The sequence below is a fragment of the Pollicipes pollicipes genome, unplaced genomic scaffold (genome assembly GCF_011947565.3).
Source record: "Pollicipes pollicipes isolate AB1234 unplaced genomic scaffold, Ppol_2.1 Scaffold_7231;HRSCAF=8579_pilon_pilon_pilon, whole genome shotgun sequence".
Classification (NCBI taxonomy): domain Eukaryota; kingdom Metazoa; phylum Arthropoda; class Thecostraca; order Pollicipedomorpha; family Pollicipedidae; genus Pollicipes; species Pollicipes pollicipes.
In genome coordinates this window covers 20,801,304-20,825,537 of record NW_023597034.1, presented here as the reverse complement: position 1 = coordinate 20,825,537, position 24,234 = coordinate 20,801,304, and the positions used below count along the sequence as shown (strand labels likewise).

The 24,234-nt window shown below is 59.0% G+C and overlaps 1 protein-coding gene across 1 annotated transcript; it reads right to left on the bottom strand.

The window, feature by feature from the left end:
- Positions 1–1,990: 1,990 nt before the first annotated feature.
- Positions 1,991–21,889, bottom strand: LOC119109832 (WD repeat-containing protein 44). Its single transcript, XM_037233584.1, has 20 exons — positions 21,852–21,889; positions 21,413–21,503; positions 21,113–21,215; positions 20,442–20,583; positions 19,994–20,222; positions 19,408–19,507; positions 18,996–19,133; positions 18,518–18,613; positions 18,129–18,265; positions 17,621–17,722; positions 16,211–16,370; positions 15,587–15,705; positions 15,060–15,183; positions 14,539–14,688; positions 13,904–14,026; positions 13,275–13,406; positions 7,980–8,141; positions 5,377–5,492; positions 4,384–4,511; positions 1,991–3,390 (listed from the first exon to the last, which is right to left on the bottom strand). The coding sequence occupies exons 1-20, from the start codon at positions 21,871–21,873 to the stop codon at positions 3,020–3,022; spliced, it is 2,745 nt and encodes a 914-aa protein (XP_037089479.1). The 5' UTR covers positions 21,874–21,889; the 3' UTR covers positions 1,991–3,019.
- Between the last annotated feature and the right edge of the window lie 2,345 nt (positions 21,890–24,234).

Here is a 24,234-nt window from a genome sequence, read left to right as displayed (position 1 = left end):
AACGCTGTACGGCGGCGGCACGCCGGCCGGCTGCTGGCAAACGCGGTGCGCCCTGCTCTGACCCCTGGACCGCGGAGAGTCCGGCCAAACCCGTCCGGCCCGCGGCGTCCGTCGGGCATGGAGAGTCCGGCCAGACCCGTCCGGCCCGCGGCGTCCGTCGGGCATGGAGAGTCCGGCCAGACCCGTCCGGCCCGCGGCGTCCGTCGGGCATGGAGAGTCCGGCCAGACCCGTCCGGTTCGCGGCGTCCGTCGGGCATGGAGTCCGGCCAGACCCGTCCGGCCCGCGGCGTCCGTCGGGTCCGGTCGCCGCGCGCGAGACAGGTCTGACAGGACCGCGCTGTGCTCTTATCAGGCCCCCGCGGCCCGTTTGTACGCTGAGCTCGGATGTGAGTTGGACGGCGTGCGCTGTGCTCTAAAACCGGGCCGGCCGGACAGTGCTCAGGTATGGCCCGGGTACATAGAGCTGTGCCCTCAAGCCAGGCCAGCTGGGCAGTGCTCAGGTCCGGCCCGGGTACACGGAGCTGTGCCCTCAAGCCAGGCCAGCTGGACAGTGCTCAGGTCCGGCCCGGGTACACAGAGCTGTGCCCTGAAGCCAGGCCAGCTGGACAGTGCTCAGGCCCGGCCCGGGTACACGGAGCTGTGCCCTGAAGCCAGGCCAGCTGGACAGTGCTCAGGTCCGGCCCGGGTGCACGGAGCTGTGCTCTGAAACCGGGCCAGCTGGACAGTGCTCAGGTCCGGCCCGGGTACACGGAGCTGTGCCCTGAAGCCAGGCCGGCTGGACGGTGCTCACGTCCAGCCCGGGTACGCCAAGCTGTGCTCTGAAACCGGACGACAGTGGTCAGTGCTATACTCGGAAATGGGTCAAATACCGTAGCACAAAGACACTCTGCAAGCGGGCACGAGTTGGCCGCGATGTCGTTGGTAGTCAGACTCGATATAGCTCTGTTACACCAGACACATGTTGTTAGGATGGGTGCCGGTGTACGCTTCATGTCGCGCTTGAGTTAAAGTGCGTTGCAAAATATCAATCCAGGACAGTGTATGTTGCTGTGTACATGGTAGTAATGTAGCCTGGACTGGATAGAGACGTGATGAGCACTCAGTGAGGCTCTCCGCTTGACATACACAGCGCGCCAGTGACATCACGCTGCATGTGACCACGCAGCGCCAACGTTCCTATCCACCTATTTGCAGGAGTGTCATAACTTGCCAGTTATGAAAAAAAATAAACAGAGTGGTAAATATGGAAGTCTCACAGTGTGTAGGGAAGATGTGTGTCCAGTGGGAAAGCCTGTGTGCTGCAAGTGGCCATTAAAGGCTAGGCGAGTGTTTCGACGTAAACAACATTCACGGCGAAAACATTTGCAGGATCACCACCCGACCGTTCAGATTTGCAGGCAGACCACCCGCCAGTCCAGATTTGCAGGATGACCATCCGACAGTTCAGATTTGCAAGCAGACCACCCGCCAGTCCAGATTTGCTGGCAGACCACCCACCAGTTCAGATTTGCAGGCAGCCCACCAGACAGTTCAGATTGGCAGGCAGACCATCCGCCAGTCCAGATTTGCAGGACTGACCACCCGACAGTTCAGATTTGCAGGCAGACCATCCGACAGTTCAGATTTCCAGGATGACCACCCGACAGTTCAGACTTGCAGGATGACCACCCAACAGTTCAGATTTGCCGCTCAGGGTCATTCCCAGCAGCGCCCGCTCGCCGCGCGACTGCCAGATGAGATGGAGCGCTGCAGCTCGCTAATCACGCGGGCTGAAAAATCCGCAAGTCTCACGGCTGCTGTCTGCAACCTACGTCCGCACCGGCGCCTCCAGCCGGTCTGTCCTAGAACATACCGATGACGTCACCCGCCTGGCGTCAGACCATGACGATGACGTCACCCCGCCTGTCGTTAGACCATAATGGTGACGTCAGCTCTTGCGCTGCAGGAGCACATCGGTGACGTTCATGATCGAGAGCTTACATACCACACCTCGTCTTTATTTGATGCATATCACAGCGGCCCCGTTATCAGGCACCCTGACGACGTATGACAAGTCATCGTTTTTAGAAAACAAAACGCTACAAATAGCTGACTGTGTCTGCCGTTTACCAGTTTCAGCTGCGGCGGGCAGGGCAATGTTCGACTGGCCGAGCGGCTGTGGAGCGACACCGGACGCACTGCACTAGCTCTGCGCCCAGCGACAGCAGCATCACGCGGTCAGCTGTGGCCCTGGTCCCGGTCCGACGCCACGTGCCGGCCATGTCACGAGGACGCGGCGAATCACACGCTGCCCCTACGCGCAGGCCCTACGATTGCGGCAGATACACTGAGAACCCGTGCGGTTACGGTGCCGACGGCCGGCAACGGAGCCGGTGTTGTGCTACACAATAACATGACGTAAATAGACTGCCGGGGCGCCCCCGCACTGGGCGTAGATCGCCACAGCATAAAGCTCACTTGGCTCGCACTATGTGTCGACAACGTCCCATTCCCTCCTAGGTGACCATCTGGCCTTGCCCGTGATGGCGGTGTGACTACATGACCGACCATCGCGCGTCGGGTGACTAAAGTCTGGCCCGGTCAGCTGCGGTATAGCCTGCAGCACAAGACCGCGGGCGGATCCTGACGGACCGTGACTAACGGCCATCCCCAAACCCGCCCGTTATGCGGCGCTGCGTCGATGGGCACGACCCGGCTTCATCTTCCAACGCGTGCGTCTTTCTTGGAAATCTGTCGGCGACGCATATCCATTGACGCACCAACGGCTCGTGCGTCGCAGTCAGCCGACAGGTTATTTGGCGATGTTATCCCGCGACACGGGGCCCGGGCCTCAGCCCCCGGGGCGCGGCGGCTGCCCTCATCGGCCGGCTGCGCGGTATTTGGGCTGATATGCACGATCGCACCACTGTCGGCCGCCCACCGCCTGGGCGTTCAGGGGCCACGGCAAGCGAGCCGGCCGCCACACCGGCCAGTCCGGAGCGGCCAGCTGCGTGAGGCGGGGCCGCGCCAGAGGCGCCGATCACCGGGGCGTGGTGGCGCGGCCCTCGCCGGCGCCCTCGCGGAACAGCGCCGAGGCCGGCAGGCTGCTGTGCTTGGGCCGCGTGCGGTTGAGGAACACCTTGATGACGCCGTTGAAGTCGGCCGTCACCAGGACGTAGCCCATGGTGGACGTGCCGCCGCTGCCGACCGACTTCTTGTCGAGCGAGTCCTTTTTGGCCTCGTCGGTCCGGGGTGTGGGGTCGGGAGTGTGGCCGCCGCCGAGACTTGCCGACAGCTGCGAGCCACGCTCGCCCTCCTCCTGCTCCAGCCGCGTCAGCTCGCCGTCCACGTGCGAGAACACCAGGTCCGGGTGCGGCGCGAACAGTGCGCACGTCACCTGCGCCTCGTGCGCTGCAACGCACCGACAGGCGTCAGCACAACGACTGGCTGGGTATCGAGGGATTCAGCCGACGCCGGCTCGTGCACTCCAAAACTAGCCGACAAGCAACACACGCGCGCCGTGCCGCAGCTCAGGACACCAACTACACTCAACCATCTGCTGGCTGCTGAACGATAGTTGAAGTCAGAACGCATCCCGCGGGCTGACAAATAACGCCAAGTTACTGCAATAGTTTGTTCGGGCGGTGGCGGTCTAGTGGTTAGGGTGCCCGCCTCAGGACTGCTCGGTCCTGGGCTGGGGTCCTGGCCACACCACTACCGCACCCCACATCGCACGTTGTAAAGGCACCCCGTCTGGAAATAACCCTGAGAGTCGGTGAGACGATAAGCCCCAATCACTGTCGCTGCCACCGAACGCCCCTCTCCACGAAGAAGCAGTGCGACAGACGGACGCTGCGTGGCGGCCCGCTTGGCCATGCACCGATGCGAGCCGGACAAGCGGTGCACAGCACCACAACGCCGCAGCACAGCGTTGCACAGCACCACAGCGCCGCAGAGCAGCGGTGCACAGCACCACAGCGCCGCAGCACAGCGGTGCACAGCACCACAGCGCCGCAGAGCAGCGGTGCACAGCACCACAGCGCCGCAGCACAGCGGTGCACAGCACCACAGCGCCGCAGCACAGCGGTGCACAGCACCACAGCGCCGCAGCACAGCGGTGTACAGCACCACAGCACCACAGCGCCGCAGCACAGCGGTGTACAGCACCACAGCACCACAGCGCCGCAGCACAGCGGTGCACAGCACCACGGCGCCGCAGAGCAGCGGTGCACAGCACCACAGCGCAGCAGCACAGCGGTGCTCAGCATCACGCCCCTGCACCGCAGCGGTAAGAAATGACACCAAATCAAAGATGGGTGCGCTTCAGGAAGCGACTAACACGCGAAACCAGCGAGGCCAGCAGATGCACCAAGAGCTGTGCCGGCCAGGAAACCTGACACTCACCCTTGATGCCTTCCCAGAAGTCGTTTCTATCGCGGCGCGCCGACGAGAACTTGGAGTAGTCGTGATGGGTTTTCCAGATGTAGACGCACTGGTTCTCCGAGCCAGCCACGATGTGCTTCCCGTCATGACTGCACACACACAGAGGGCGGCACATGTATGACACACGGCGCCGCCTACTCAGCTGGAATTCCTCTACTGAGCTGGTGGGAGCCGACACGATCTGAGCCAACCGGGGATTCGGATGTCAAAGGCATGGGATGTGTGAAGCTCATTCGGCCAAAACAACAAAATCCGTTACGTGTTGCATGCTGACACTCATTCCTCCAAACCAAAGATGGATAGATAAGAACGTCGCTATTCCGTGTAAAAGACTGATTTAGCAATGACAGTACAAAACAACATCAATCCAGGGGAACGCGGCCACAGAAAGACAGAACCCAAGCTCACTGCCGCACCGATAACCCTAATGTATTGCCACATCGTGCTCGTCTACTCAGGTGGCGAAAACTTCGTAAGGGGTTTATGACGGCTTTAGCATCAAACAACATGTGGCAGTCGTCGCTAACACTCGCGAGTCTCTGGCAGGGCCAGCACACCCCCGTGTGGTTGGGGTCTATAGCGGGGCCAGCACACCACCGTGCGGCCGGAGTCTCTGGCAGGGCCAGCACACTCCCGTGTGGTTGGGGTCTATGGCGGGGCCAGCACACCACCGTGCGGCCGGAGTCTCTGGCAGGGCCAGCACACTCCCGTGTGGTTGGGGTCTATGGCGGGGCCAGCACACCACCGTGCGGCCGGAGTCTCTGGCAGAGCCAGCCGGAGACGCCGACGTGCGGTGGTCTCTGGCGGGGCCAGCACGCCACCGGAGTCTCTGGCGAGGCCAGCCGGAGGCGCTGCCGTGCGGCCGGAGTCTATAAAAGGGTCAGCCGGAGACGCCGCTGTGCGGCGGTGGGGCGTGCGGTCGGTGATCAGCGGCGGACGCGGCTGGGCACGTACCTGAAACTGGCGCGAATCTGGCTGCTGTTGTTGGTGAAGCCCTTGTACTTGCAGGAGAGGTTGAGGTCGCGCAGGTCGTACAGCCGTATCCGGCTGTCGTTTGACGTCACCAGTATCTGGAGACGGGCGTCGTCAGAATGCACGAGACGATTGGCAACGCCAAACCTCCAGCAAATCTTGCCGCGAGCAGGGGGGGGGGGGGGGGGGAGGGGGGGGGGAGGAGCTGCGAAAGTGCTGCCAACGCCTGCATTCCGTGTCATACATCGCAAGACGCCAACTGCGGAACCACGAGTGTGTTAATAAAACATGACACTCAGCAGAAACTGACATCGTCCACATTAGAGCTGAACTTTGACTACGAAGTATTGGAATCCTGTCAATTCTTGAGGCCTAAAAACAAGAATTCAAGCGCTGAAAAGCAAAATCGAAATAATAAAACTACTGTCGAATCCTAAAAGCCATCATTTGAGCATGCATATAAATGAGACAGTAGTGTTAGCTTTATTCCTCGGGAAAAAACAGGATAATGGAGATAGAGTTGGGTTGATATTTCGGCAACATGCCTTTATCGAAATAAAAGCAGAAGTGAATTCAAGATTGCCTGCCGATGATCCCGCTCGATTTTTCAGGCTTTTGTAAACAGAAAGCCACAGTTTTTACAACACACCAACATTTAGAGGATTAAACAAAGAGCGATTACCAGCCATTGCCACGATACCGTGCCTATCTAAGAATTTAATGAGTTAGAACAACCGCACAAAGTTAGAAACGGAGCTCTTTATCAAGGTCACCAACTCTGGTATCATTTTGCACCGCGAACATGCGCATCCAACTTCCACTAAGCACAACATAATTCGTAACATGTTCCATAGGGCTCTAAGCAACTCAACAAGTAGTGAAAAGGAAAGGAAGAGCATAAACAAAACATGGGCTCTGGTGTTGGGCAACGGATAATCTCCGCAACTTTTAGGTAGAATGTTGGAAGAAGTAAAACAAGTCTAGAGCGCGTGGGGGGGGGGAGGGAGGGGTAGGGGGCAGGAACATGCTATCGGAGGACGGATTCTTAACGCTACCTTACATAGATAAACATTTACTTAGGGAAGTCAAACACATTGTAAAAAAAATCTAAACCGCGCGTACGCATAGCTTGGAAAAACGACAATAACCAATAATAAGTCTCTGGTGAAATCTTCCATCTCGAAGCCTGGGCGCCCGGTTGGCAACAGATGTCATTTATGAAGTTCTGCGTTTTAAGCGGTTTGCACACAAAAAAACCTGGATTACGAAATCAAGTGTAAGCTGTGCGAAAAACACGGGAGGGACAAAGTCTATGTTGGGGAGTGCACGCGCCCTAATTGATTGAGCTATAACGAACACCTGCGAGACGTTAAAAACAAAACGGGAAATACCCCTTTCGGATGCCTGTTTACTTCAGCTTGCTTGCATGTTCGAATGAAGCGGGATGCGTGATGCCTATTCGTTTGCATGTACACGTATGCTCGCGCAACCTAATTCTTAGATAGGCACTGTATCGTGGTAATAGTTGGCAATCGCTCTTTTTTAATCCCCTGAATGTTGGTGTTCTGTAAAAACTGTCGTTTGCTGTTTCAAAAGAAGCCTGAAAAACGAGTGGGATCATCGGCAGGCAATTTCGAATTCGCTTCTGCTCATGTTTCGATAAAGGCATGTTACCGAAATACCAACCCAACTATATCTCCATTCTCCTGCCTTTTCCGAGGAAGAAGGCTAATACTACTGTCTTATCTATGTGAATTATGCTCCTCGCTAACGCACTGAACAACTTATGCATATAAATGCATTGGGAACTTATTTAGGCTTAAACACAGCGAAGCAAAATGACGTTTGTTAAAAAATGACGCTCAAGACAAGTTGATATCGTCCACATTACAGCTGAGCATTTTACTTCGCAGTATTTGAATCCTGTGGATCCCTGAATCCTGAAAGCAGGGATTCAAACCCCGTAAATCATGTTTCAAATTATAAAACCACCGTCGAATTCAGAAAATCGCCAATAATGCATGGAAAACTTCTCTTGGCTTTAATCTTATTGAAATTAACTAGAAAAAGCGACGGCGAAATGTCGGTGCTTAATCCAACTGAGTCATCCGTTCTGCGTTTTCTTACGTCGCATTAATTGCCGCCGGAACAAACTGCTGTGGCTACTTGTCTGCCACCGCCACGCTTCGCTGGCCTGCTGTTGGAGCGAAAGTAGGAAAGCCTTCCCAGCGGCTCAATTAATCAGGGTCGACGCCAAAGATTGCTGGCGAGGGAAGAGGGGGGAGGGGGAGGGGGTAGTAAACGGACCTTCCGGGGGGCCTCCATTCTACACCCGTACCTCTTCCAACAAAGCGGTACGCCACACTTAAAAGTTCACAATCAACTCGATTGCATAGGCCGATTTCCTCGGCTCCAGCATCACTAACGTCTTGGACTTTGCCGCCGCCATCGTCCCCATAGATTGTAACGCTACTGATGCCAACAGCACGGACGTTTGTGTCCCACCACAATGGTGACTACTGCCACGGTTGGCCAGCAGCGTGGTGCGGTTGTGCGGCGGGCTAGCCGCCCGCCCTCCGACCCACCTTGTCCTCGCCCGGCATCGGCTCGATGCCGCTGATCTTCCTGCCGCGGGCGTTCTTGCCGCGGCTGGAGCGCACGTGGATCTGGGTGTGGTACTTGAGCTGGTCGGTCGAGTAGAACAGGCACCGGCCGTCGTAGGAGCCGACCACCGCGAACCGGCCGCCCTGCGCACACGCCAGCGGCGACGTCACGCGGCGTGGAGGGACCGCTTGCTTCTCAATGCTAAACATCGGCCGGCATTTTCTGTTAATACTTCACTTCGCACTCCGTCCCTCCCCAAGCGGGTTTGGGCCGTCTTTTCAAAAAACCTGACGGTGAACACCATACACGTGCATGTTCAAAATCAAACACATATCATGGCCGTTATCACAGCGTGTTTCATATCCACTATCATAGAGGTTAATAGCAAAAATTCATGCCAATTTTTGGGGTTTCTGAACTTGAAGATGTGACCGAACGCCTTGCTGGGATACATCTTGCAGAGATCCCGATGCCATTTTCCGGAACGGTCAGTCCAGTGGTCGGGCCATTTTTGCAAGCTTTTAGCCTGCCCTTTAATTAAAAGGCATATGACGGTAAATTACATCTGGCACTGGCTTATCTTTTAGTACTTAATTCGACGTTATGTTATGATGTCCGCTGCACTGTGATGGGCTTGACATCGCAGCTGAACTTGAAATGGACTGCCATCACTTGACAAGGCGCTGAACATTTGGTAGCACTAGCCGATTTAATTACAGGAATTCGGGCTATTACTCCCCGGCAGTCACAAAATCCCCGAGGCCGGGTTCCGCCACCTTCGAACACGTATAGCTGGTACGAAATTCCTGCCAATTTTACACCCGACGTGCTACGGCGCCAATTCACACAAGGAACAAAACCAGCAAGTGATCTTCCAACACTCGCATGCGTCATATGCGGATATCACCGATGGTTGGCCTGTCATGTTGGGTCACTCGGGGTCAAATGAAGTTATCGCGGTCCCCGTACGTAGTTTTCTCAATGCCAATAGATGTACACGGCAATACGACCAACGCCGCCGTTTCGCTTTATCATTATAACCTCTGGACCTAAGCATTACACTGAGCACTGCCGTAAAGAGTTAACTAACGCTCAAGTGGGCTATTTTCAGTCGATAAAACGGCGCAAACTTGACCCTTACGTCACAACTGACACGTGTCAGTCACTTTGGATTATGACAGAAAAGCATCATGGCTAACATGACATCAAAGTCTAATTTGATCCGACGCGCCATCAAAACAGGATGATGTTTTCACGCCTCGCAAGTGATGACAACGTTCAATATAAGCCAGTATAGCCCCCTCAGAGCCTTCAGACAAGATCAAGATCAGACAAAAAGAAGAAGCAGTTGCCGGCGGGGCACCATTTGCCCGGACTTATGTTCGCAGTGTGGGCCACTGGATAACCACTTAATTTAATTGCATTGAATTGAATACGTTTTCGGCCACGAGTAAAAATGTTTTGGCCAGGAGTAAAAAAATAGTCATAAAATTGGTCAAAAACTGAAAAACGATCCTAAAAACAAAAGCAAAACAAGCAAAAAAACACTAAAAACTAGAACTGAGCTTAAAACTGAAACTTGGCAAAATACGATTACAATCCGCTGAAGATTCTACGTGCCACCCTGACACCAGCACAGTCGCAACCTGGCCCGTTCAGCGTACGTGGGGTCGGCGCTCCACCTCCCCCCCCCCATCCCACGTGCGCCGTCACCGCCAATCATCCGCGCCTGCAGGATGAGTCACGTGACAGCATGCCCTTGAGCGCGGCGCGGCATCTGCGGCCATCGATCCGCGAGCGGCCGGCCGCAGCGGCAGAAGCACACAAAAGTGGCCGCCAAACCGGTTTGCGTGGTCCGGGAAGTGGACCGGGCGCAATCGGAGACGAGCGCCCGCGGCGGCTCACGGGGGGGGGGGGGGGGAGGATGGGCCCGCGCCTCAGTCCAGCGGTCGGCGGCCAGGCGCCAGCACGTCCCTCCGCCGGCGTCCTCTCCGTCCCAGCAGCTGCCGGGCGGCCTGTGTGTCTGGTCTGTCCCCTGAAACCCCTGATCAATCGCGATGCGGCTGGCAGCGTCGGTAATCGTAGTGCTGTGCGGCGCGGCTGTGGCGCTCGGCTCTACCATCTTCTTCCCGGTGGAGGACACCAGCCAGTGCGTGACGCGCGACGGCCAGCCGGGCCGGTGCGTCTCGGCGGCGGCCCTGCGGTGCATGCTGTACCCGACCGTCGGTGACCTACTCACACGGCCGCCCAAGGTGTGTCGCTTCATCGCTAACGACCCGATCATCTGCTGCCCGACCGACGCCGTGCTGCCCGACCCGCTGACCGCCACCGACCCGCCCGACGTCGGCGCCGAGGTCACCAAGGTCACCGCCAAACCGACCGAGGCCACCCCCAAACCGACCGAGGCCACCCCTCCCCCCACTGCGGCCCTGCCGGCGTCGACCGAGCCGCCCAGCGCCGGCCTGTCCGGCTGCGGCCTGGGTCAGCCCGAGCCGGCCTTCCTCGTGGACGACGAGTACCAGTCGACGCCGGCGCCAGACGGCAGCGGGCAGCCGGTGCTGCTGGGCAGCCAGCCGTGGACAGCGCTGGTCGGCCTGCGCACGTCGGACGGCGCGCTGGCTTGGATCTGCGGCGGCGCGCTGGTGGCTGAGCGGCTGGTGGTGACGGCCGCGCACTGCGCCGTGCTCGGCGGCTCGCCCGACCGCCTGGCCGTGCGCCTCGGCGAGCACGACCTGAACACGACCTCCGACGGCGCCACCGAGGAACACACTGTGCTGGCGGCGCGCCGCCACCCGGGATTCAAGCCGCCGGCGCAGCGGCACGACCTGGCGCTGCTGCTGCTCGACCGGCCGGCCGGCGGCGGCGGCGCGCGCGTGCGGCCCATCTGCCTGCCGCCGCCGGCCGCTGACCTTCCTGATGGTGAGTGGAGGCGAGGCGGCTCGACGCGGCACGAAAGGCCCTTTACGGCTTGTGTGGCACGCTCGCTGTGCGGGACGAGGATTAGTTGCGGCAAATGCAGATGGACAGGCGTGGTTCCGGCATATGCAAAAACGGACCACTCAAATCAAACTTGTAAATCTTTACCGCACTGAGATTGCGCTGTCTCGGTATTGGTCAGACTCCAATGGAGTGTGGGTGTCACGTTGAAAAAAACCACGAGCTAGGAATACGATCCACATTGGCAGCGTGTCACGGTGCCTTTCCTTGCACGGCATCTACTCCGCGACCATGTGACGTCAAAGCGGCTTAAGATCCCACTGGCACGGCACTGCGTCACGCCAGTTTGACGCACCGGGACTGAGACGTGACGTGACGCCCTCTGGACACCCCCGTGCCGCCGTGTGCCGTCCAACTGCCGTCGTGCGCCGCCCGTGTGACCCTCCCCGACGCCCGTGTGCCTGTGCACCACCCGTGCCGGCGGAGTGCGGCCCCTGACGCGGCATTCCCTGGCGTTGCAGGCACGCCGCTGGAGCTGCCCGCGTTCGACCTGTCCGGCGACCTGATCGGGTCATCGCTGGCCGGCCGGGGCCGGTTGGCGGCGCCGCCGGCGGCTGTGGCGCCGCTGGCCGCCTGCGCCGAGCCGCTGGAGCAGCTGCCGCACGCCGGCTTCATCTTCCCGCAGGGCCTGCAAGCGGACAGCGAGCTGTGCGTGGGGCGGTCGGCCGGCGCCGCCTGCTCGCAGGACTCGGGCGGCCCGGTGGTGGGGCGCGACGCCGCCGCGCCGGCCGGCCCGGCCCGCCTGCTCGGCCTCCGTCTCATTGGCAGCTGCCAGCCTGGCCAGCCAGAGGTGGTGCTGCGCATCGACCACTACGTCGACTTCATCCGCCAGACCATGCAGGAGATGCTGGAGGAGAACAAGGCGCCGTAGCTGCAGCCGTAGGCGCACCTTTCTTACCGCAGGGCAGACGCGGTCGTGGCGCAAAGCGTGCGGGGCGATGGCGGATCGCAGAAGCGGCCTCCATTGCAAGCAGCGTGCTCACCGATGGCCCAATAATGCGTTCGATGGCTTGCCGTGCAGATGTGTATCAATGATTTCCCTACGCAGATGTGTATTAATGATTTGCTACGCAAATGTGTATTCGATGGTCTGCTCCGCTGATGTAAATACGTGACCAATACATGACATCCAGTCGGTGTATGTCCCTATTTTGCTGAGCCCTGCGACTTTACCACATGCAGCTCAGAAACCGGCAGATCGAAGTGGTGAAAGTTCAGTGGCAGCAGGCTTTGTCTGGAAGTGACTTCATCCGCACATGGTCTTCACAAATGGGCGGTGATGCCACCTGCAGAGCCAGCTGACGCAATACCGTTATCCAGAAGATGCCAACACAGGCAGCTCATACAAAGCAACCAATTCACTAAGTTTTGTTTACCGCCGCATTGCTAAGCTATACAAATAAGACCGTTTGATACGTAAAATGCTTCACTTGCTCGTAAATCGATGATGAAGTCGAGTGGTCCGTGCTGCGGTATTGGACACTGACCTTCACTGACACCGCAAGTGTTGAAAGTTCACTGCGTTCCCACGCATGCAATGCCCCGAACGTCGAATTTCACGAGGAAATGCATGTATCTAAAGGTGTTTTAGAGTTGATTGCAGCAGACCTAAATGTATGAGACTGCATTCTGTTCCAAGAAGAAAACCCGCATCATTCCTTTAATATTCCCTCTGTGGCAAAGCCCATCTGTCCGTACATACCCGTTAGGCGCTTTGTTCCAACCAGGCTGATAACACATGATCTCGGACCGACGCCGTTGGGGGACACAGAGGGGGGGGGGGGGGGCTGGAGGAGTGTCGGCCACTGACCGTGCACCGGGGATCTGGGGCCCGCCGCCGTGGGAAGACAGGGGGGGGGGGGGGGGGCTGGAGGAGTGTTGGCCGCTGGCCGTGTCCCAGGGATCTGGGGGCCGACGCCGTGGGGAAACAGAGGGGGGGGGGGGGGGGGGGGGGCGACTGGAGGAGTGCCGGCCACTGACTGGGTACCGGGTATCTGTCTGCCGGTCCGGGCGGCCGTACGGGGTATCTGTCTGCCGGTCCGGGCGACCGTACCGGGGATCTGTCTGCCGGTCAGGGCGGGCGTAACGGGGATTTGTCTGCCGGTCCGGGCGACCGTACCTGGGATCTGTCTGCCGGTCCGGGCGGCCGTACGGGGATCTGTCTGCCGGTCCGGGCGGCCGTACCGGGGATGTCTGCCGGTCCGGGCGGCCGTACCGGGGATGTCTGCCGGTTCGGGCGACCGTACCTGGGATCTGTCTGCCGGTCCGGGCGGCCGTACCTGGCAAAAGTTGGCCGCCGTGATCAGCTTGGCCTGGCCGTCCAGCTCGTTCCAGAGCGCTACTTTCTTGTCCGGAATGTTCCAGAGTCGCAGCTTGCCGTCCAGAGAGCCGGACAGGAAGTACCGGTCGTCCTGCGAGCGGACGGCAGGTGTCACCAGAGCCTATCCTCTGCACCAACCTCTGCATGCGCACGGACCGCAGCTGCCGCGAGCATAGGCAGTCCTTGTGGGAAATGTGGAGTGAGTTATTTGCGTGAAATAAAGCTCCGTGATGGCTGCATGGCTGTCGGACGCTATGGTGTGGATTAAGACGGTTACTAGTCCACGTAACGCGCTTAAATGACGCTGCAGCAGTGCGCCCAACCAGACAAGTTATCCCAGGCGCGAAGTAGCGATCGTCGCGGAACATACAGAAACACACATTTTTGGTGCAGAACACCACAGCATGCGGCCGCCAGCCTGCCGACCTGGCCGCTAGCTGTCCTATTCTCCGTCCTGCCGATGTCCCGAACCACCTTCTGTCAGGAGCGCCCTCTGCTAGCTGCACGAGCGGGTCCCAACACTACATCTCGGGGGCGCGCCTGCGCGCAGGAGCCCGCAGGCCGGCCACCGTCCGGCGCGAGGCTCACCTTCGGGTGGAATGCGATGGCCGTCACGAACTCGATGTGCTGGAAGCAGCAGAGGCACTCCTTGCGCGATATGTGCCACAGACGCACGGTTTTGTCCATAGACGACGACAGGATAAAGTAGTTCTGCAACGGTGCCAGACGAGCGCACACGTGAATTCTCGAAGATGGAAATTGCGGCTGAAAGCACCGGCTACAGAAACGCACTCTACCGACTTCGTATGAACCATGCCACAAATATGAATTTATCGCAACGATAAAAACAACGAAGTCATGAAACCTCCCTTGCGTGACTCAATAATGCGTTCAGCAGGTCCATTTACCAGTGATGAGTTATACTCGCAGTGAGTCTTTCATAACGGGTGGAGACGATTGGCTCGGTCCGCGCGCAGTGTGAGCTGGCGGATGGTGCAGCGGTTGAGGGGCGGCCACAGTGGCCAGAGGGGGAGACGATTGGCTCGGTCCGCGCGGTGTGAGCTGGCGGACGGTGCAGCGCGTGAGGGGCGGCCACAGTGGCCAGAGGGGGCCGCCCGGTGGCCGGCGGAGCGGCGCGCCCGCCTTGGACCAGCTGACGTCCAGCAGGTCCGCCGCGTGGCCAGAGGGGGCCGTCCAGTGGCCGGGGGGAGCGGCACGCCCACCTTGGACCAGCTGATGTCCAGTAGGTCGGCTGTGTGCCCCATGTACTTGCAGAAGGGACGGGACATGAAGGGGGCGTACGCCTCCTCCTCGCTGGTGGCCTCCACCGAGACCAGCGGCTCTTCGGACGAGTGCTGCGACACCAGAGACTCCTGGCGGCGACAGGGTGAACATCAGTCAGATGACTCAGATGGCAGGCGTCTCGCGGGGACGTGGCAAACATGCGGCGGCGGACACCGGGAACCTGGCTCAAAGCGAAGACAGTGAGGATCGACACCAGGGAACACAGGCAATGTTGGTGATGCACCTGATCCCGGCGACGGAGTGTCCTACCAACTCTACGGACAAACGAAACACTCCAGGGACCACGAGTACTCGTGGCGCGACACCACACATGGTTCGTCTGGCTGCAGAAGTATGAGCGACCAGCACGGGTGCAGAACCCCACAAGAACCAACGAGGGGAACACTCCCGACAAGAGCAGAGCAGCACAGACCGGTCCACCGGTGGCGGCTTTCCCCACCTGGGACGGAGTGGGCGACACCTTCTCGGCCGAGTACTTGGTCCGCATGTCGCAGAAGTAGTGGTAGGCCGACTTGAGCACCCAGACGCGCAGCACGTGGTCCTGGCCGGCGGTGGCCAGCAGCCTGTGGCGCGGGCGCTCTCAGTGACGGTCCGCTCCGAGCCCCAGCTCGCTAGCGGCTGGGCGTCACGCGGCCGTGGCCTGGCGCACCGACAGAGGCCGAGTTCCGCCCCGCGGCCCGCCCGCCACATACCCGGACGCCAGTGCAAAGCTGGAGTGTCTATCTTTGTTGCCATCGACGCTCTACTCACATCTCAGGCGGTAACACAGTGAGGACCAGGAGCCAGCTGCAGCGCACGCGCTGATCAGCGTACTGAGGGAGAGCTTTAGGAGAGCCCACGCCGGCCGGCTCCGTCCTCACGCCGGACTCAGGAAGACACAGACATCCGTGGCGGCCGACGGTCCCACGCCCCCACCGTGACCGACGACCGTTCGTAAGACCCGAGACGTGCAACGAGAGTCCGTACCTTCCACACGCGGAGAACTTCATGCACCAGACGGGTCCGATGTGTTCGCTCTTGAAGTCCTGCACGAACACCAGCTGGTCGAACTCGTACGGACCCTTGTGACTGCCGGACGCTTTCATCTGCCGACACGCACCAGGCAGGGCACGGGTCACGCGCCGGGCTTAGTTCGCTTCCGGCTGCCCACCGGGCCGAGAGGCACCAGCCACACACCACTTGGTGGCGCCACGTGACATCGCTCGATGACGCACGATCCGCCGACGGCACTCTGACTACCCTGCCGTGCCTCACGAAGGCAATAAAACTCATGATGGCTAGGAAGCTAAATACCACCCAACGACGTCTGAGGGTCACCAAGTTCAAACACTCGCACCGGACCCGAATAGCGCTAAATGTCATGTCGGGTCCATTTTGTGCTAGGGTTATCCGTTTCGTCCAAATGGTGCCCGACAAAAGCTTGATGCCAATGCCGATGCTATGGTCAAACCCGGCTGCTCTCCTTCGCAGACAACCGTCACATACCGTCTGGCTAGCCCTGATGACACCACATAAACACACCACAAGAAAACAGACCAGCCCTGCCCCGCGCGGGACCATCCGGCCCACGGCCCGGCCAGCGCTCCTCACCGGCACGCGAACCACCGTGTGCGCGTCCGGCACGCCGTCGATGGATTCGAAAGCGTCGCGCTCCTCGCGGTGGCGCACGTGCGACATCTTCTGCGCGATGACCTCAGCCCGGTCGCGCGCCTTGTTCACGGTCCGGCCGAGGAAACGCTTCAGCTGGGCCCTGCGGCGCGCGTGGGGTCAGGTCAGCGAAACACGGCCACACGCCGGACCGGCCCCGACAGACGGCACCACGGCCACACGCCGGACCGGCCCCCGACAGACGGCACCACGGCCACACGCCGGACCGGCTCCCGACAGACGGCACCACGGCCACACGCCGGACCGGCTCCCGACAGACGGCACCACGGCCACGCGCCGGACCGGCTCCCGACAGACGGCACCACGGCCACACGCCGGACCGGCCCCCGACAGACGGCACCACGGCCACACGCCGGACCGGCCCCCGACAGACGGCACCACGGCCACACGCCGGACCGGCTCCCGACAGACGGCACCACGGCCACACGCCGGCCACACGCCGGACCGGCTCCCGACAGACGGCACCACGGCCACACGCCGGACCGGCTCCCGACAGACGGCACCACGGCCACACGCCGGACCGGCTCCCGACAGACGGCACCACGGCCACACGCTGGACCGGCTCCCGTCAGACGGCACCACGGCCATACGCCGGCCACACGGCGGGCCGGGTCCCGACAGACGGCACCACGGCCACGCGCCGGACCGGCTCCCGACAAACGGCACCACGGCCACACGCCGGACTGGCTCCCGACAGACGGCACCACGGCCACACGCCGGACCGGCTCCCGACAGACGGCACCACGGCCATGCGCCGGACCGGCTCCCGACAGACGGCACCACGGCCACACGCCGGACCGGCTCCCGACAGACGGCACCACGGCCACACGCCGGACCAGCTCCCGACAGACGGCACCACGACCACACGCCGGACCGGCTCCCGACAGTCGGCCGGCTGCTGACACATTCCGGAGGGCAGCCTATAAATGTACCCTGGTCTCACTCAGACGCGTATACTGGAGATATCGATGCTCCGAAACGTAAAGCTGGGCAACACATAACGCCACTGAGGTACAACACAAATTACAGCAACCAAATTGTTCCTTGGGAACTACCAACCGATTTTCAATGTGGGATGTGAGCGTGAGCGGGGGCGAGGGCCAGGGCGAGGGCGAGGGCGAGGGCGAGGGCGAGGGCGAGGGCGAGGGCGGAGGGCGAGGGCGAGGGCGAGGGCGAGGGCGAGGGCGAGGGCGAGGGCGAGGGCGAGGGCGAGGGCGAGGGCGAGGGCGAGGGCGAGGGCGAGGGCGAGGGCGGGGGTGTGGGTGTGGGTAAAAACGATGATGGTGATGAGGGCGAAAAAACAGGGTGAAAACAGATTGTGAGGAGACTGACGTTTTTCGGCGCACGCCTCCCTGCTCGGCCTGCTCCTCCTGCGGCGGGATCACTAGACTCTTCTTGTCGTCGTCTGAGCCGTCCTTCTCCAGGCTCGAGTTGCTGCCGGACAAGCATCGGGTTCACGGTCACACCAGCCGTGAGGTTCGACCCACGACGCGGGCAGACGTGGCCGTCGGGAGGAGGATGGCGCTACGTGGCGCAACACGAGGGACATCACTGGCCGTCCTTCGCCCAGTAACGGAAAGATTGTGAAAACTCGTTTGCCCGCCTTCGAAACTAAGCATGGTGAAAACATGCCGATAGCGTCCTTTCAACATTGGTCCGAGCCTTTTGATGGAATGGATTTCTGGGGTTGGATGAATTTTCAGGTCACCAAGCAGCGTTCGAAGCGCCATTCATGCTGCGATGTGGCTGCCCCCATAGAGGACCGTGCCCCGGCGGGCGGCGGGCGGCGGGCGGCGGGCGGCGGGCGGCGGGCCGGCGCGGCCGTGTCGCCGCTTCACACCTGATGTACTCGGACGTCATGCGCATGATCTGCAGCGACAGCGGGTTGATGCAGGCCGGCAGCTTCTCCTCAGCCACGGAGAGCGGGATGCGCTCGCCCGTGTCCAGGTTCAGCACCGACACCTGGTCCAGGATCTCCTGCCGGCGACGGGACGGGTGACGTCAGTGGCCGTCGGCGCGCAGCAGCGACACCGCGCGCCGACATGAGGTGGGAGGTGCGCTCCTCTTCAAGCGTCCCAGTCATCCTAATCCCCCCGTCTCTGTCAGCAACGCGAGCTCTCGCGCAGAACGAGGAATGTGGGTGAATGAGAGAAAAGTGAATCATCATGTATGATGTGTTGAACCACAGGACGCAATCTCATCCACAGTACGTGATGCACTTGGTCGTACCTTATCAGTGAGCGGCCGACCAGAGTCCGTCTTCGTCTTCACGAATATGTTGGTCTGTATTTCGTGCGATCGCAAAAACTCCTGTGCTTCTTTGACCTGTAGCGCGCAGTAACATCAACACAACTGACAGAGCCAACGAAAAGTACATTAGTCGGCGGGCCTGGCAACATGTGCCACTCACACGCAACACACGTAACCGAAGACGTGTCTTTCATGCACACAAGGGAGTGGTCGCGTCACGACAAACATTGCCGGCTACGTTTTGCCCTCGTCTTACCCATCTGCAGCGAACCGTAAGTACAACCCAGCCCGCATTACGTCCCCAGCTCACGTCGAGTGTTGCGGACTACGTTCCACGCCGTCTCCAAGGTCCGGCGGCAGCGCAGCCTGTCCACACGACCGAACCCACGCCTCGCGGCAGCGCAGCCTGTCCACACGACGGCACCCACGCCCCGGCGGCAGCGCAGCCAGGCCTCACCTCGTCCAGCCGCTGCATGTTGTCGCGCGGGTAGGGCGACGTCACGCTGTCGGCGATGCTCGATGCGTCCGACTGCACCGAGATCACGTCCAGCCGGTCCATCACGAGCACGACCGGCGCGCGCGTGCTCGCCTCGTCCTGCGATCAGGCCGACGTGGCCGCGGCGGCGCGTGAGAGGGAGGCCGGAGGGCGACGGCGTTCGCCACAGATCCCGCACACCAACGGCGATGGCACGTGAACAGGGGACATTAGCTGTCAACAATACTCCGTGAAGCTAAAACAGAACGCGCTCGCGTGACATGGTAACAGTCAGAGCGCCTAAACAGCCAGCGTTCCATCGGCAGGATAGCGACGCCAGCGGGCTAACCCCAGCGTCCGGGGAGGGGGTGCCGTGCGGCGACCAGTCACTGACCTGGGGCTTCACCACGTACTGGCCCTTGGTAGCCGAGCGGATGTCGAGCGAGTACTCTTGGTCGCTGACAGGCGTGAACTGGGCGCGCCGCTCGGTCAGGCCGCGGCGCCGCTCGTGCGCCCCGTCAGGCGTCAGGCCTCGCCGCCGCCCGGGCGCCGGGCTGGTCCGGCCGGGCGCCGGTGCCTCGGCCGAGCTCACCGAGTCGACCGAGTCGCGCGCACCGGCCGGCTCCGGCTCCGGCGGCCGCCTCTTGCGGCGGCGCGGCGGCGCCACCGGCGGCGGCGGCGGCGGCGGCGGCGGCGGCGGTGGCGGCGAGGCTGGCCGCCCGCTCGCCAGCTTCACGCTGGATACAATATCCGGCTCCTGGAGACGCGGAGCCGTCGGCGCAGCGGCCGGCGCCTCCGCCTCGGCCGAAGCCGGCGGGGGCGGGCAGGCGCTGGCAGCCGGCGGCGCAGGCGGCGACGGGCCGGACGCTGGCGGCGGTGGAGACGGTGACGGACTACTTGCGGGCTGCGGCTGAGGCGGTGGCGGCGGCGGGGCGGCCGCCGGTGGTGGCGGCGGCGGGGGCAGCGGTGGCGGGGGCGGCGGGGGCGGCATGTCGACGGCAGCTAGGGGCGGGGCGCTGCTGGCGGTAGCCGAGACGGTGGCTTCGGCGGGCGCGTGGCCAGGCGCGGCACGGGCGCCCGGTGGCCCGTCCAGGTCGTCCAGCCCGGCCAGGATGCGCCCTACCTTCCCCAGCGACATCTGACTGACCATCGACTGGGCGTCCTGCTCCACCTTGCGGAACGGGTGGCTGCCGCGGGTCACCAGCACGCCTGTCGGCCGTGAAGGCAGGTCAGTGCCCTCCGCTGAGGCTGACACACTTTATCAGTTGTCCGCCGCCAGGCAGCATGGAGTAGGACGAGCCCAACTGTTCTGATATGGCTAAATTACATATTAGCAAATAGCATTGCCTACATCAGCAACAAACATCACCAACATCAAAAAGGAAGTAGGCTGACTATCAGTGCTCATCTGACAGCTGGTACACTGACCGTCCACGGAGCCCGTCTGGGAGTCGTGCGGTGACGGAGGCTCAGCGGCTTCGTCATCGCCGGTGACGCAGTGGCGCAGTCGGCGCAGCTTTCTACGTCGGGCCTCAAGCTCGGCGGCCGCGTCGGCCGCCGTGACGTCCGCCTACCAGCACCAGGTGGACCTGGTTAGCACTGGCCTCTGCATACACCAGCATAGGGTGCACAAAAACCACCAGCCCATGGTGCTGCAAATGAATGAACACAGGTACTGGCACACATGACTATGTAAAGACACTTACAGCTCAGTGCAGCACTATACTTGAGCCACACCCCACAAAAACCACTAATCAGGCCAGAAGTCTGAATCCTCTGGGCTTTTCTGAAATCGCATACACAATTATTCTTAGTCATAAAGTATACAAACACACATTGATAACTTCATGAAACAACATATAATAATAACTGAATGAGATCTCAGGGATCACCCAGATCTGTTTAACATTATAGGATGCACGGCCATTACATTACAATACAGCAAGGTTGACGAAAACACTCTCATAACTGGGGTCAGTCACAGCTAAATAAGCTATACCAGCTTGTTTTCATTCTGCAATTCAGCTTCATGCACCTAGCCAGCACAGGATCAGCTTAAGCAGCACATAATCAACTTAACCTCCCATGAAGAAACTCACCACAGCATCTGTTGACTTTGATGCTGGTGCTGACTCTGATGTATCATCCAATGAGTCTGATGATAACTGAGCTGCAATTGAGGGTTTGCCAGACCCTCCACTTCTGTGAAGAGAGTATTATCCCTGGTAAGCTAAAGACCACTTATTTCTTGAGTAGCATGAATCGCCACAAAAAATAGAAATGGCATGCAATAATTGTGTAAACAAGATTCGTATCTTACAAAACTTTATAGCACATTAAGCAAAAAATGACTAATAGTTTCCATGGCACACAGGGTCTTAACTATTAAGATGACTTACTGTGATTTCTTTCCTGGAGATTCATCAACAGCATCAAAGAAATCGTCCACCTCACTCTCTGAAGACATCTGATTAGCTGGCTTACAATTTTCTGAGGAAGAGAATAAAAAAAAAACAGTGGTAAGATTTCAGTGATTTAAATGGCACTTGCTATTTTTGGCTGGTCATCCATTCAGTGTTAAATTGTGTCCATTCAAATTCCTGGTATCTAGCTCTAAAAGTTCTCATGAATTTGAGGGTCCTGCATTTTCAATAAAAAGAAATCAGTCAATGACTATCATGATTGCATATCAATTTGACTTTTCCACATCACCAAGTTAAGCAAACATTGTTCAACTCAGGCAGTTTGGACCTCTGAAATGAAGGCAATCTTCTTCATTTAACTCTAAGTGCCATACAATCGCAATTAATCACATTTTCTTTCACACCCGACACACACCTAGTTCGCCCATCCCACGCATAAATATGTGGTGCGGGTAATAGCTGACTGCGAAGTGAAGGTCACAAATACTTTCAGCTGATTGTACGGTGACGTCACAAAAACACATAATAACTTCTAACCTATTCATACTTCCGCACAGGACCGTACGGGACCGGGCGGCCCTGCACGGAACCAAACGGAACTAGACGGTACCAAATGAAATAGGTCGGCATTGGACAGAGCCGAACCAAGCCAATTGCGTTCAGATGGAATTAGCTGGAACGCAATGAGACCAGATGGGACCGGATAAACCAGACGGACCGGATGGAACGGATGACACTGGAACCGAACGGACGGAACCGGACGGAGCTGGGTAAAACTGTACGTGACTGGACGAAACTAGAAGGGCCTGGACAGGACTGGCAAGGACTGGCCGGAACTGAGTGGGACCAAACCATACTAGACAGAACCAGGCGGAACCAGACGATGATGGACAGGACCGGAGGGAACCAGACGAGGCCGGATCGAACCATGCAACGGAACCAGACGGGCACGGTCTGGTCCTGGCTGGCCCGTCCTGAGCTCGCTCTGTACAGTGCAATTCCATTGTGTTGCGTTTCTTGTCGTCCAATCCGGTCCCATCATGTCATGTCCTTTCTGGTCCTATCGGACCACGTCCAGGGGACGGACCAATCACGGGTTTCGTCAGATCCAAATTTATACTTCTACGTACTGTCTAGTGTTATCCGCTACCGTCCAGTCCCGTCTTGTCCCACCTGGTCCACCAGTTTCAGTCTGATCTTTTACGTTCCATTGCGTTTCGTCTGGTCTCGTTCTGTAGCGCGCGGCTCCATCCGGTTACGCACGAAATCGTCAGATTCAGTATGACCTTGTGCGGTTCCGTCTAGTCCTGTTCGGTTCCGTCAGGTCAATATTCCGCCCGGGAAGAACCTCTCGTACGGGACCGGAATTCCGGTACTGTCCGCTCCGTCCGGTTCAGTGCTGTTTCGTCCGCTTCCGTCAGGCAACGGCCACCTCCGTCCGATGCCATTTGCTTCCGTCTGGACCTGACCGGTTCCGCCCGGCCTCGTCCGGTCCCATCTGGTCCTCTGAGATGCCATATGGTTCCATCCGGTCCTGCCCGATCCTGCCTGGTTTGTTTTAGTATTACCCGGTCCCGTGTCTTGAATCATGTTTCAGCCGGTTCCGTCCGCTCTGGTCCGGTTCCGCCCGGTGCCGTATGGTCCTGTTCCGCCCCGTCCGGTTCCTTTCGAGCACGATTGGCGCTGTCCGATTCTGTCCAGTTCGGTTATATTCTTTCCGCATCCGTCCGAACCCGTCTCGATCAGATTTGGTAAAAATCTGTTCTATCCCGTTTCGTCTGATGCGGTTTGATCCCGTTTGGTCCCGTTCGGTCCCGTCCGGCCCATATTCTGGTCCTATCATCCCACTTATTTGGATCCGGTCCCGTATGGTCCCGTTCAGCTGCGCAACCAGGACCTTCGCAAGGGGGGAGGGGCACAGGATTGAAAAATGCTTCCCCGATAGTAAAACGGCCCACCCCAAATACTCGCCGGATGTTGCCCATTTGTTAATGAAAGCATGTTTTTCTTTCATTTTTCATTTTCACCTTGCATAACTGGAATATCAGCCAGAAGCTACCGCGAAATCAATTCTGCCTGAGCTTCATAGGTCATAAACTGGCAGGAGTCATGCTTTTTAAACTGCTGTATGAAATGAATCACCGGCGCTCTTCATTTTACAATGGTGTAGTGAACTATAGTTCTAAACCAATAGAACTCAGAAGCTTTGTCATAATTTTTATCTGAGCCGTACAAAGATATGAAGGACCCCTTGAATGTGGATGATGGATAGATATCGGTAAACAATTTGTGTTAATGTAACCCTGGCTGATATCGGCTACAAGACGTGGGTCGCGATGCATTAACACGCGCCCGGGTGGCCAGCTGGATACCCTTTGCTCGGGTGGGGGTGGGGGGGGAGGGGAAGGGGTCAGTTTGAATTCCCTGAGATCTCGGTAACTAAGAAAGCTAGAAACACCAAATTTACAGGGTGTGTTGACCTGTACGTGAACTCACTCAGGTCAAAGCTTGAAGTTCCTAGGTCATGACCTTCGGGTCAAGTAAGGTTAAACAAGTCAAATTTTAGGTGGGTCTCCGAATGCCCCCGGAACCTGGATAACTGTTTCTAAGCAAAATTTCACATGCTCATTTAATTTCAGTGACCTTGGTTGATCTCTTGAAGGTTATGTTGACCAAATTCATGCAAGACTGCTCTGAGTTTTGCGTTTGAATAAGTGACAAAGATGCAATGCAGACCCCCTACATAACCATTACCAAGCCATGTTTATTCGGAAATGTTCAACATCCAGTCAGAATCG

Coding starts and splice junctions, on each gene's coding strand:
- LOC119109832 (XM_037233584.1), bottom strand. CDS start 21,873: ATGCGTGGGATGGGCGAACTAG. Junction 19,134..19,407: donor AGTACGTGGTGAAGCCCCAG/GTCAGTGACTGG, acceptor GCCTGATCGCAG/GACGAGGCGAGCACGCGCGC. Junction 18,614..18,995: donor ACATGCAGCGGCTGGACGAG/GTGAGGCCTGGC, acceptor TGCGCGCTACAG/GTCAAAGAAGCACAGGAGTT.